This window comes from Gadus chalcogrammus, chromosome 8 (genome assembly GCF_026213295.1).
Source record: "Gadus chalcogrammus isolate NIFS_2021 chromosome 8, NIFS_Gcha_1.0, whole genome shotgun sequence".
Classification (NCBI taxonomy): Eukaryota; Metazoa; Chordata; class Actinopteri; order Gadiformes; family Gadidae; genus Gadus; species Gadus chalcogrammus.
In genome coordinates, this window is record NC_079419.1 from 10666800 (window position 1) to 10680996 (window position 14197).

A 14197-nucleotide genomic window follows, 5' to 3' on the forward strand; every position below is an offset into this window, starting at 1 on the left:
ATAAGAAATCCTATTTATCAATTATAGAAAATATCCTTATCAACCAATTATGTAAGATATCCTAATTGACGAATTATATACGATTGAATTATAAGCGTATAACTAATTAACCGATGAATCATTATTAATTAGTATATCTTATCCAGAGCGACCAAACGCTCACTCCGAACCAGCTCCTGATCGCGGTCCATCATATCGTTCTAGAACACGGATCTCAGATCTGAACCTGACCTCACGGTTCACCAGAGGAACGGATCTCAGAACTGAACATGACCTCACGGTTCATGAGAGGAACGGATCTCAGATCTGAACTCACCGTGAAGGGATCCGCGGAGAGGCAGAAGGTGAGCAGAAATAAACTTTTCATGTCTCCGCTCCTCGGTCAGCGGTCCGCGGGGTGAGGCGGGGTGAGGAGGGGTGAGGAGGGGAGGTGGAGTGTTGAGGGTCCGCGGGGGGACTGCCCTGACCGCTGAGCAATCCGTCATCCACACGAAGAGGCGCGTGGCTCCGTCCGGGTCCGACGACGTTCCGCTCACGAACCCGCAGCTTCGACGGTCATCTTCATCATGGTCATCATCATATTCATGAACGTCATCGCGGTCGTTTCTGACGGCAAGTTGAACCGCGTGGTGCGCGCGCAGCCTCCACAGACGGACCTCCAGGAGAAGCGCGCGGGGACGTTGAGCTGCCGGAACATGATGTCGAGGAATCTGAACCCATGATGTGGTGTTACGCCCACTACTGACACACACACACACACACACACACACACACACACACACACACACACACACACACACACACACACACACACACACACACACACACACACACACACGCACATTTTACTTTCATTTAAAAAGTATATTTAATAAACATATATTGATTTTAACTACTTTGGTCAGATAAACAAGATTTTATCATGGCAATAAATTCACTTTTAATGAGGGTAAGACAAGAGAGAGAGAGAGAGAGAGAGAGAGAGAGAGAGAGAGAGAGAGAGAGAGAGAGAGAGAGAGAGAGGGGGGGGAGAGGGGGAGAGAGAGAGGCAGAGAGAGAGAGAGGGGGAGAGAGAGAGAGGCAGAGAAGGCTGCAGGTCATAACCTGCAGGTGCCCCACATCAGTTGACCGCACACACACACACACACACACACACACACACACACACACACACACACACACACACACACACACACACACACACACACACACACACACACACACACACACACACACACACAAAGACCCACAGAGAGAGAGAGAGAGAGCGCTCCATTCCCTTGTGTCCTGCTCCCAGGTAGGGCCTACCCTGGTGTAAATGTTGGGTCATCAGCCTCTTATCCATTACCACCAGCTCTACGTCTGGAATCAGGCAGGAAGTGATCAAGTACCACATCCTGTCCCCAGCTCTTATCTGAACCCGAAGTACAACGAATAGAGGAATAACGGGCGGAAAACGTCAAGTTTGAACGTGATAGAAAATAGCAGAAACTGATGATTCGTCTGAACATGTCATCTGGTCGGGGCCCCGCGTCCGGTTCGGGGCTCTCTGAAGCGTTCTGAAAGTCCAGGCTGCGGGCGCAACACAAACAGATCCATGATTTATGCTCAGACCCTCCCCGGGGGATCTGGGCATAAATCATTGATCTGTCTGATAAAGCGGCTCTCTGGGATGAACATGAGCTCCGTAACCAGCCGGTCCTGAGGAGAGGAACACTATGTAGGCTACCGGGACGAGGTAATTACCCTGTCAGTGACACGGTTATGAATAGTCATGAAACAAGGGGCACGGGCCCGGGGGGCTCTTATTGTGAAAAGACTGCATGTTTTATGGATGTCAACATTTAGTATTTTGTTTTTTAATATTTCAGCAGCAGTAATGAAGTCTCCTGCGGCTCCCCGGCTCTGGTTGGTTTTTGAGACGCTGGACGATGAGGTGAACCGCGGTGAGTTAAACTTACGGTTGATCTTCAAACTGGAGGCCCATGTTATTTTTTTAATTCATACCAGACACATGTCGGAAAGCTTTATGGGATAATATAACTATATCCGATCTTTAGAAATGAGAGTTAAAAGACCAACTAGGCGACATTTAACTCACACCTCCCACCACCCAGCCGCCCACTGGTTTGCGTTGCTGTTGGTTAAACAATGATCAGAGACCACACCCACCCACAACCAATCAACCAATCAGCCATCACACAATCAACCAGTCCTGCTATCAGGCATCACGTTCAGACGCAGCAGCAGGACCAAATATGACCGAGGATCCGCTAGTCAGACACAGGAAAAACACACACACACACACACACACACACACACACACACACACACACACACACACACACACACACACACACACACACACACACACACACACACACACACACACACACACACACACACACACACACACACACACACACACACACACACACACACACACACACACACACACACACACACACACACACACACACTTTTATGTCTTTCTTTTGGTAATTCTAAGGTAACAATGCCCTCTGGCGGTGAAATATGATTACTGCCTTCCAACGCGACACCAAAACAGTTGAGAACCACTGTAAGCAGTAGTAGTAGTGGTAGTAGTAGTATTAGTATTAGTAGTATAGTAGTTGTAGTAGCTATAGTAGTAGTAGTAGTAGTTGTAGTTATAATAGTAGTACATTATTAGAAGCCTAGTAGTTATAGTAGTTGTAGTAGTAGTAGTATAGTAGTTGTAGTTATAGTAGAAGTAGTAGTAGTTAAAGTCGTAGTAGTAATAGTCGTAGTAGTAGAAGTTATAGTAGTAGTAGTATAGTAGTATTAGTAGTTATAGTAGCAGTAGTAGTAGGAGTAGTAGTAGTACTTTTAGTAGTAGTAGCATAAGTAATATAGTAGTAGTATAGTATTACTACTTTTAGTAGTAGTAGCAGTAGTAATATAGTAGTAGCAGTAATAGTAGTAGTTATAGTCCTAGTAGTATAGTAGTAGTAGTATTAGTTATAGTAGTAGTAGTAGTAGTAGAAGTAGTTATAGTAGTAGCAGTAGTTGTACAACCCAGTCTCAAGGAAATTCTCAGGACATTTAATCTTTTCATTCGTGATCTGGGACACGTAATTCAAATTTTTTCGTAACAAAAGCACAAATTTCTAACAACATGACAGCTTTTGGCCAACCATTTCTACTTTCACCTCTGAGAAATTGTGATAATTCACGGATATATTTAATGCAGGTGCGCTTTCCTGTAGGCAAACCGCGACGGAAAAAAAAAGGTAGCTGCTTCATCTCTTCTTTTTAGAATGAGTTAGAAATTTGTGCTTTTGGCCCGAAAAAATTGAAATTACGTTCCCCAGATCACGAATGAATGGATTAAATGACTTGACGTGACAGTGTCACGTATTTCCGTGAGACTGGGTTGAGTTGTAGTATAGTAGTTGTAGATATAGTAGTAGCATAGTAGTAGCAGTAGTTATAGTAGTAGTAGTTAAAGTAGTAGTAGTATAGTAGTAGATATAGTAGGATATAGTTAAAGTATTAGTAGTATAGTAGTAGATATAGTATAGTATTAGTAGTAGCAGTAGTAGTAGCTATAGTAGTAGCAGTAGAAGTATAGTCGTTTTAGTATTGTTTTGTGTCCTACCGCCCTATGCTACTCTTTCCTATGTTTTTGTTTTGCTATATTTGATTAAATTATAATTGATTATTTTTTTAGCAAATTTTATCGTGTCTTTTTATATTCTATTGTATTATTCTATCGTCTGTCTAGATTCATACATTTTCCTAGAGATACGATGCTTTTCGCCACCGGGGGGCGCCTGGAGCCCTCCCCAGTAAGTTGACCTCTTCCTCGGCGATGACTGTTTCCTGTGGGCCGGAGGAGCCTGGAGGGGGCCGGTCCTCTGCGCCTTCCGCCGCCCCGCTGAGTGCGTGTCAGGCGGGCGGAGCAGCTCACAGCCAGGCAGACTCCCGGAGGAAGAGAGCAGCGGTCGGGGTAATGCAGAGGACGGGACGGTGATTGGTCTTCCGCAGAGGACGTGGCAGCAGACGGATTCGGTGAGCGGCTTGTCGTCGTCGTGTTTTGCCGGGGAGCGGGCGGATAAGTTGGGGTATTAGTTGGGCTTTGACCGGGAGAGCAGCCGGAGTCCGCGGGGAGTCGAGGACTGACGGCCCGCGGAGCGTCCTCCGCGGGAGTTGAATCATTCAATCCCTCCGCGGAGTTGACTAAACCCTGAACTAACCCGGGACAGGCTTACCCGGGACATACTAACCTGAGACAGACCCAAACTGGTCTCACGGTCCACAAATACAAGTTAAAAAACACGCGAACTTCAAAACTCGCTGCTGTTTGTAACTCGCTGGTGTTGATGTTTTCAGAAGTTGTTGACAGCGGAAATGAGCAGGACTGAAGCGCCAGGGTCCACCGGCCCCCCGGGTAGCGGACCCCAGCCCCCGGGCAGCCCGCTGGGTCCGCCGGCCCCCTTGGACATGGACGACGAGCCCCAGTCGTCGCTAATGGAAGTCTCCCAGATGTGGACTAACTTTGGACGGACGTTTCTCCTCATCTTCCCCATCTACGTGCTGGGGTACCTGGAGTTCAGCTTTAGCTGGGTTCTGGTGGGACTCGCCGCGTTCTTCTGGTGGAGGAAGAACCATGGGATGAAGAACTACCGGATTAACCGAGCGCTGGCCTTCCTGCAGCCGGGGGAGGCGGTGGAGAAACGCACTCGGCTGCCCACCGCGGACCTCCCTCCCTGGGTAAGACTCCTTTGAGGGCGGCCAACTGCTACACGTTGATAGTCTGACGTCTGGTAGTCTGAGCCTGCCTCCTACGGCAATTTTACCTCTAACCCTCTGTACTGTCTAAACCTTAGCTGCTCCTTAATGACCTGTCTCTGTAGTGTCCATCCCCCCCATGCTCATTAATGAACTGTCTATGTACTGTCTAACCCCTACATGCTCCTTAATGTCTCTGGATTCACTGAGTGTCTCTGTGTGTGAAAGCGTCTGATTAAAGACTCTCTTCATTAGTTCCCTCTTCCTCCCTATTCATTGTTCCATTATTTTAAGGACCCTAACCCTGCCCCCCAGCCTGAGGGTCTCCCCCAGCCTGGCTGCGGGTCTCCCCCAGTGGGGGTCAGGTCTCCCCCAGTGGGGGTTAGGTCTCCCCCCGCCTGGCTGACAGTCTCCCTAGCGGGGGGGGTAGGTCTCCCCCAGCCTGGCTGCGGGTCTCCCCCAGTGGGGGTCAGGTCTCCCCCAGTGGGGGTTAGGTCTCCCCCCGCCTGGCTGACAGTCTCCCTAGCGGGGTGGCAGGTCTCCCCCAGCCTGGCTGACGGTCTCCCCCAGCCGGGGGTCAGGTCTTCCCCAGCGGGGGGTCAGGTCCCCCCAGCGGGGGGTCAGGGCTGTAGGAGACAGCGTTCTGTGGCGGTGTCTCTGGGAGCGGGGGCGCCTGGTAAGGTAGAGGAGGAATGCTCTGGAAGGTCGACCTCTCTCAGTACACAGGCCGGTGGGCCTCCGCTCGCAGCGCCAGAGCTCTGCAGCAGAGTGGTGTCACGGTTCGCGGTTTACGTTTACTGTTGGCTGTTCTTGTGCAGTTCATAATCTGAATAGTCAACAGTTGAGTCGTCTCGCCTGAAATATATTCTGGAACACGAAAACGTCATGAAACAAACTAGAAAGTTAAAGAAGGTTACAGTTAGCTCATTCACTGAACAGCAGGTATCATATTTATCAGTTACAGTTAGACTATTTCACAGTATAATAATAATAATAATTGATCCGTTTTTTATAGCGCTTTTCTAAGTACTCAAAGACTCGTTTAGCATGTTTCATATATATATATATATATATATATATATATATATATATATATATATATATCCGTTACAGTTGGCTCATCCACTGTATATCATGTTTCATGGATTGTATTAATAACATCTAAACACGGCATCTCTGACAGCTTCCTGCCCTTATTTTGAAGAATGTTACGACAGCAGCAGAGAGCGTGGTCGACGTCAGAGTTTCATAGTTTCAGGAAAACACAACGACTGGCGTGTGAAGGTTAGCCTAGCTGTGGTGGGCTGCTAGCACCTTGCTACCACAAGCTGTGTGTGTGTGTGTGTGTGTGTGTGTGTGTGTGTGTGTGTGTGTGTGTGTGTGTGTGTGTGTGTGTGTGTGTGTGTGTGTGTGTGTGTGTGTGTGTGTGTGTGTGTGTGTGTGTGTGTGTGTGTGTGTGTGTGCATTCAGGACATAGTTCAGTAGGATGGATAAGGTTTCAGTGAACATCGGGATCACTGTTTAATTCCCCCCCTCACCCTGGGCGTGACCTCTTGAACCCTGTCCCCCAGACCTCCTCAGCTGTCGGTTGAAACTCGTTTGAAACTCACTCTGGCTGTAATTGATCTTCAGAGGGTTGCTGGTTCAACACCCTACTGTCTCGTAAGTACTTGCTTGTTCCTCCTAGTTCTCCTCCTCCTCCTCCTTTTGAAATCAGGAGGAGGAGTTGATGGAGAACGAGGAGGAGGGGGGGAGGAGGGTTTGTGGAGAAGGAGGAGGAGGAGGTCATGAAGGTAGAGGAAGAGTTGAAGAAGTAGGTGGAGGAGGTGGAGGCGGATGAGGAGGTGATAGAGGAGGCGGAGGTGATAGAGGAGGAGGAGGAGGAGGACAGGAGAGGGTAAAGCTCCAGAGGTCGTTGAGCTCTCTCGGGGGGGCAGCAGAGGAGCTGATAACGTTTGGTTCAGAGGCCTTACGAGACTAACGGTACGACCCAGTGGCTCAGGGTCGGAGGTCAGCTGCGGTGAGCAGGAGGCGGGGGGGGTCTGGCGCTCTGGCGTGGGGTCGTTGTGGTGGTGGTGGTGGTGATCTCGTCAGACGGGGCCTCTGTTAATCTCGTCACGGTCCCAGTGAGACGCCCACCTCCCGGGGAGCCTCAGCTCGGACTGAGCCATGAGACGTTGTCACCGTTCCTTCAGAGGGAGACGCTTCCAAGATGGATACGCTGCTTTTATCTCCACGTCCCGCGAGGGAGGGCACAGGCTTCCCCTCCCTAAAGAACCCGGGAGCCCCCCCCGCCCCCCCCGCCCCTTCTCTTCTTTTGCAATGACAACTCGACGATGGTCCGAGATGTCCGCATAGTAACCCCCCCCCCCCCCCCCCATCATCCACCCCGTCGTAACAAGTGGAGAAGGCCGCAGCACGGGAACCCGCGTTACGATAGGATGAATGACAGGACGGGGGCGGGCCGGGAGGGTAGCCTAGTGTTGAACCTGCTTATCCCATCGTCGATTGAAAACAGTCCTTAGCATGGTGTAGCATCGTATCCTAGTTATCTTTAGTACTTAGCATGGTGTAGCATCGTATCCTAGCTATCTTTAGTATTTAGCATGGTGTAGCATCGTATCCTAGCTATCTTTAGTACTTAGCATGGTTCAGCATCTTATCCTAGCTATCTTTAGTACTAAGCATTGTGTAGCATCTTATCCTAGCTATCTTTAGTACTTAGCATTGTGTAGCATCTTATCCTAGCTATCTTTAGTACTTAGCATTGTGTAGCACCTTATCTTAGCTATCTTTAGTACTTAGCATGGTGTAGCATCGTATCCTAGCTATCTTTAGTACTTAGCATTATGTAGCATCTTATCCTAGCTATCTTTAGTACTTAGCATTGTGTAGCATCGTATCTTAGCTATCTTTATTGTGTACGGGGAATGGGTTAACCTAGCGATTGTTAGCACTTGATTTTATGAACATCCTTACTGAACCGACAGCGATATATTGTTTCTCTTTCTTCTGACAAATGGTCTTATTGTAAGTCGCTTTGGATAATAGCGTCTGACAAACGCCCTGAATGTAAATGATTGAATCGCTCCATGATTGGTTTGGAGTCGACCAGACCAGTGTCTGTCAGCCCTCAACAACAGACCCCTGGGTTCTGGGAACACTGGATTCTGGGTCTGATCCCCGAGGTCTGGTCTGTAGGCCTCGTGGGGCTCGCTGACCTCTGACCCCTGCTCCTTGGTGACCTGTCTCTGACCTCCCTAGAGGTCTCCGGAGGAGTAAATACCTCCATCCAGCGTGGCGGTCGGCCGCCCCAGGAGTGAGGCTGGGTGCGCAGGGTGGCAGCCGGCCGAGGGAGAGCAGGGTGAGGTGTCTGTTTGGTTCTCTCTCGTCATGATCTGGTTCGGCGGGTGCTTCCTGGTTTGGTGATCCCAGGGCCTCTGATTGGTCGGGACGCGTCAGGTGCCCCCATGGCATTGGAGCATCAGAGCAGAGCATCGATTAGGCTTCAGGAAACGTTTTGTCAGTGAGTGACAAAACACCTCAACCTCCAGCAGACTCAGAGGTCTGTAACACGACACCCGGCAGGCAGTTAGAGTCTGGAGATTAGCACTCAGGTGTGCCCGTAAAAACCTGCATACTACGCAAACTCTCACTCTCTCTTGCTCTCTCTGACTCATACAATTTTCCTCTCTCCCTATCTCTCTTGTTTTCTTTCTCTTAGATCGAGTTATCTCTCTTATTGTTTTTCTCCCTCCCTCCCTTTTTTTTTTTGCTCTCTGCCTCTTTCTCATACTATTTTTCTCTCTCTCTCTCTCTCTCTCTCTCTCTCTCTCTCTCTCTCTCTCTCTCTCTCTCTCTCTCTCTCTCTCTCTCTCTTTCCCCCTGTCCTCACATGACTTGTGTATGTGTCTCATGCTCTCTCTGAAGTTCTAAAGGTGTGAGCACTACTTGGGGCGTGGTTCCCTCGAGGGGTCGATGAATGACAGCTCTGTGTGCAGAAACCAAAAGTGCTTTTGTTCCTTTCTCTGACGTCACCGAGCGACGGAAACAAGAAACATCACTACAGACTGCGGCCGGCTGGGTCAGGGTTAGGGTTTACAGGGTAGGTTATGGTTAGGGTTACAGGGTAGGTTATGTTTAGGGTTACAGGGTTAGGAGCGGGTTGGTTGTGCCTCCCTTCTGGAATACTCCTGATGGTGACCAGCCATCTATGAGGGATCTCTTAATCCAGAAAACACACAGACAGAAAGAGAGATTTAGCTAAGGAAGCTTTTACCGAAATATCTGTGTGTGTGTGTGTGTGTGTGTGTGTGTGTGTGTGTGTGTGTGTGTGTGTGTGTGTGTGTGTGTGTGTGTGTGTGTGTGTGTGTGTGTGTGTGTGTGTGTGTGTGTGTGTGTGTGTGTGTGTGTGTGTGTGTGTGTGTGTGTGTGTGTGTTGCTCGTCTTCCCTACAAGGCGCTGGTTCGATGCTGAGTCATAGTATTCTACTGACTCACCGTTCTACCCTCCGCACACCAGCCAGCACATCCACCTCCCTTCCTGCTTCCTGTCAGCTCAGTCTTGGTCCGCTGTGATTGGTTGAACACCCTCTGAGTATCGACCACAGCTGCCAGAGCTCTGCTCTCTCTCTGCATGAAACAACATCCCATCACCAAACCCTCTGTTCCTCTGAACAACATCCCATCACCAAACCCTCTGAACAACATCCCATCACCAAACCCTCTGAACAACATCCCATCACCAAACCCTCTGAACAACATCCCATCACCAAACCCTCTGAACAACATCCTATCACCAAACCCTCTGAACAACATCCTATCACCAAACCCTCTGAACAACATCCCATCACCAAACCCTCTGAACAACATCCCATCACCAAACCCTCTGTTCCTCTGAACAACATCTCATCACCAATCCCTCTGTTCCTCTGAACAACATCTCATCACCAAACCCTCTGTGAGTCCGGCCCCCTTCAGATATTCTTCGGAGCGCTTGAAGCCGCCCGTTCCTCTGGCTTGAGGTTCTAGACATGAGGGTCCGCTCGGACGCGGCCCAGAACAGCTACTCTCTTCCCCCATCAGCCCCACCACGGCCCCCCAGAAGAGGTCCTCGTCCACGTAGAACTCTAGCGGGCCGGTTCAGCAGAAGTTGAGTGAATGGTGGAACGGTTGTGGACTGGTCAGTGGAACAGGAGGGGAAGCAGAACCCGGTGTGCGGCTCTCTGTGGGGGAGAGGGAGGGAGAGCTGAGGGGTTCTGCAGGCCGGTGTCCTCATCAGGGTCAGACGGTACCTCCTCCTGCTCTTGTTCGGTCCTCATCGCCTGAGTCGGGTCCATGTGGTGGTGATGGCGGACGAGGGGAGTAAGACTGGTGGGTTTCAGTGAGACGGCCGGGTTTCAGTGAGACGGGGGGGTTTCAGTGAGACGGGTGGGTTTCAGTGAGACGGGGGGGTTTCAGTGAGACGGGGGGGTTTCAGTGAGACGGGTGGGTTTCAGTGAGACGGGGGGGTTTCAGTGAGACAGGACCGTCAGTACACCACGCTGATCAACCCATTGAGATCTTCTCAGTTCCCAGCTGAAGGGGTCTGGGTTTGATCCCCAATGTCCAGTCTACCTGTAGGCCTCCTGTGACCTGAAACCTACCTGCTCCTCAATGACCTGTCTCTGTACTGTCTTACCCCTACCTGCTCCTTAATGACCTGTCTCTGTACTGTCTAACCCCTACCTGCTCCTTAATGACCTGTCTCTGTACTGTCTAACCCCTACCTGCTCCTTAATGACCTGTCTCTGTACTGTCTAACCCCTACCTGCTCCTTAATGACCTGTCTCTGTAATGTCTAACCCCTACCTGCTCCTTAATGAACTGTCTCTGTACTGTCTAACCCTTACCTGCTCCTTAATGACCCGTCTCTGTACTGTCTAACCCCTACCTGCTCCTTAATGACCTGTCTCTGTACTGTCTAACCCCTACCTGCTCCTTAATGACCTGTCTCTGTACTGTCTAACCCCTACCTGCTCCTTAATGACCTGTCTCTGTACTGTCTAACCCTTACCTGCTCCTTAATGAACTGTCTCTGTACTGTATAACCCCTACCTGCTCCTTAATGACCTGTCTTACGGTATAACCCCTACCTGCTCCTTAATGTCTGTTAAATGACTAGAGAGTAGCTAGCTTATGGAAGACCTGTCCTGTAGCTGTGGGTACAGTTTCCTGTTACCTGTTTCCTGTTTGCGCTGAAGGAAACTAAACCAACCAAGAGAAGACAGTCAAGTCCCGGTGGTTAACGTGGTTAAAGTGTTAACGACCTGGTTAACGTGTTAACATGTTAAACTGTTAACTAGAGCCTGACCGATAAAGGATTTTTAAGGCCGATACCGATACAAGTATTTGGTGATTAAAAAATCAGATATTCCGATATATCGGCCTATATATATTTAAAAAAGAAATTCCAGAAATGCGTAACAAAACATAAACAGATTTCCCTAACATTGGTTATTTGTGGTTATTTATGAGTCCTCACTAAAATAATAAGGTAATGCAGTTTAAAAATAAACTTTATTTTATTGTTTTATTGTCAGAAAAGTAGAAAAGTATAAATCAAAATGTATTAAAGTTCTGATAAATAAAATGTATAAAAATACAAACTTAAGATGAAACTCAAAGTCCTTTGAACAAAAACACAGTAACCAAAAAAATATGAATAATTAATCGGCCGATACCGATAACTTGGAAAATGTCTAATATCGGGCCGCCAATATATCGGTCGGGCTCTACTGTTAACATGTTAACATGTTGATGTTTGTTCTCCTTCTCCTGTCTTCTTCCTCTAGGTCCATTTCCCAGACGTGGAGCGAGTGGAGTGGCTGAACAAGGTACTCAACTCACAGAAGCCCCTCCTACTTCCTCTCACGACGCCCACACCCACCCACCCTACAGAACCCCTCCCACTTTAACTTCAAACCACGCCCACATCCATCCAGCCTACAAAACCACTCCCACTTTATATTAAACACCCACCCACCTATCCTACACAACTCCTCCCACTTTGTGTTCAAACCCTGCCCACACCCACCTTACCTCAAAAACCACACTCTCCCAATCCACGCAATCCCTCCCACTTCCTCGTTAAAGCCCGCCCATACAAACTACCTGACTCCACCAACTTCTCCTCTGGTTCGAACCCAGTAAATTTATTACAAATCAATATATCAGTTGAACTAGTCGTTCTTTACTTCTTTACTTTTCTTCTTTTACAGACGGTGAAGCAAATGTGGCCGTTCATCTGTCAGTTTGTGGACAAGCTGTTCCGGGAGACGATCGAGCCGGCGGTGCAGAGCGCTAACCCCCACCTCAGCTCCTTCTGCTTCACCAAGATCGACCTGGGGGACAAGGTAGCTACCGCTAACAGCGCTAGCGCTAGCATGGCACAGCTAACAGAGCTACCACTTGCCTGCCATAAGGCATAGCTAACGGCTCTACCGCCAGCCCGCCATAGCTAAGACCCGCCTGCAAGCTACAAACCATGACCGCTTACCACCATCAGTGTCGCCAAAGAGACGGATTGGAGATCTTCCAGATGTCCACTTAGAAGAAGCTACCACTGCTTACTACCAGTATTTCGATTTGAATCAGACCCTCACTTACTTTTCCCTGTCAACAATTCCAATACTTGTGATGTAATACAATCATCATTTCCATAAATGATACCAGTTGTGTAGGAGGGGGGAGGGGGGGGGTGCGTCCGTCTGTGTTTGGTTTGCATGTCAGGTGACTTCTAAGCAGCCATGAGCTCCAGGGTTTTGGTTAACAAATGCTAGCATGGGCGTGACATTAGCTGTGGACCCTCCTCCATGTTGGTCTCCTGGCAGCGTCCAGGGGGCACGGGGGGGGGGGCAGCGTCCCCCCAGGGTCCAGCAGTGTGAGGGGGCTGTTCTGTGCCCCCTCTACTCATCTTCATCTAGGGCGTTTAGCAGACGCTTTTATCCAAAGCGACTTACAACAAGTACATTAGTAAGAAGAAAGTTAAACAACAATATAGTGCGTTCGGTACAGTGAGGATGTTCATAGAACCAAGTACCAAGCACTAACAATCACTAGGTTAACCCGTTCCCCGGACCCGCCCCTGAGGACCGCCCACTCAGCGTCCTCACCGGTTGGTTGGGGGGGGTCCAGGGGAGACCTCCTTCTGTAGAGCATTCCCCCGTGCCCTCCTTCAGAAGGACTGGACTGCATTTATACAGCGCTGTTCTAACCGGTGGCCACTCAAAGCGCTGTCAGTACTGCCTTACATCCACCCATTCATGCACACATTCACCCATTCATGCACACATTCACACACCGACGGCGGTGTCAGCCACGCAGGGCGACAGCCAGCTGGTCAGCAGCAGTCAGGGTGGGGCGTCTCGCTCAGGGACACCTCAACACTCTAGCTAGGAGGAGCCGGGGATCGAACTAGCAACCTTCCGGTTACTAGCCAACCCGCTCTACCTCATGAGCCTCGTGCTGCCTCTTTAGGGTCTGGGTTCGCTCCTCGGGGCCCCTAGGCTGTCTAGGATCCTCCGTTAGCACGATGGTAGACCTCTGACCTCTACGGCTCGGTGGTGAACACAGGGAACTGCTGGTGTCCCAGTCCGCAGAGAGAGACTGAGTAATTGATCTGATCGACTGAGTGATCCTTTATTGATCTGCAGGCTATCAGGGTGAACGGAGTGAAGGTGTACACAGAGAACGTGGACAAGAGGCAGATCATCATGGACCTGCAGATCAGGTACACACACACACAGATGCACACACAAGCACGCACGCATGCATGCACACACGCATACACTCACGCACGTGCATGCACACACGCATACACTCACGCACGTGCACGCACACATATAAACACACACACACACCGACGCATATACACACCCACACTGACGCATATACACACCCACACTGACGCATATACACACCCACACTGACGCATCTACACTCCCGCACAGACACATATACACACACACACTGACACATTTACACACCGACACATATACACACCCGCACTGACACATGTACACACACACACACACACAGGTGTATATACACCTTCATGTATTTCCGTCCAGACGGCACCAGCTGCTCTTTATCATTGTTGGTCTGTTTGTGGTTCCATTGTGGGTCTGTTTGTGGTTCCATTGTTGGTCTGTTTGTGGTTCCATTGTGGGTCTGTTTGTGGTTCCATTGTGGGTCTGTTTGTGGTTCCATTGTTGGTCTGTTTGTGGTGCCATTGTGGGTCTGTTAGTGGTTCCATTGTTGGTCTGTTTGTGGTTCCATTGTTGGTCTGATTGTGGTTCCATTGTTGGTCTGTTTGTGGTCCCATTGTCGGTCTGTTTGTGGTTCCATTGTTGGTCTGTTTGTGGTTCCATTGTTGGTCTGTTTGT

General features: G+C 49.4%; 2 protein-coding genes across 6 annotated transcripts in view; one reads left to right on the top strand and one right to left on the bottom strand.

Annotated features, from left to right (window-relative positions):
* The window catches only part of vipr2 (vasoactive intestinal peptide receptor 2), a 24751-nt gene extending 24372 nt beyond the window's left edge, over window positions 1-379 (bottom strand). Inside the window, exon 1 of the mRNA XM_056596900.1 lies at window positions 317-379. Coding sequence (XP_056452875.1) covers window positions 317-367 — 51 coding nt within the window. The 5' untranslated portion in view covers window positions 368-379. The remainder of the gene's footprint in view (window positions 1-316) is intronic.
* A 3486-nt stretch (window positions 380-3865) lies between these two features.
* The window catches only part of esyt2a (extended synaptotagmin-like protein 2a), a 32472-nt gene continuing 22140 nt past the window's right edge, over window positions 3866-14197 (top strand). For 4 of the 5 annotated variants that reach the window (XM_056596183.1, XM_056596185.1, XM_056596186.1 and 1 more), the window contains exons 1-5: window positions 3866-4053; window positions 4375-4755; window positions 11606-11647; window positions 12032-12166; window positions 13466-13542. In XM_056596183.1, the coding sequence (XP_056452158.1) occupies window positions 4393-4755; window positions 11606-11647; window positions 12032-12166; window positions 13466-13542 (617 nt within the window). In that variant the 5' untranslated portion in view covers window positions 3866-4053; window positions 4375-4392. The remainder of the gene's footprint in view (window positions 4054-4374; window positions 4756-11605; window positions 11648-12031; window positions 12167-13465; window positions 13543-14197) is intronic. The other variant, XM_056596184.1, reaches the window with a different exon arrangement.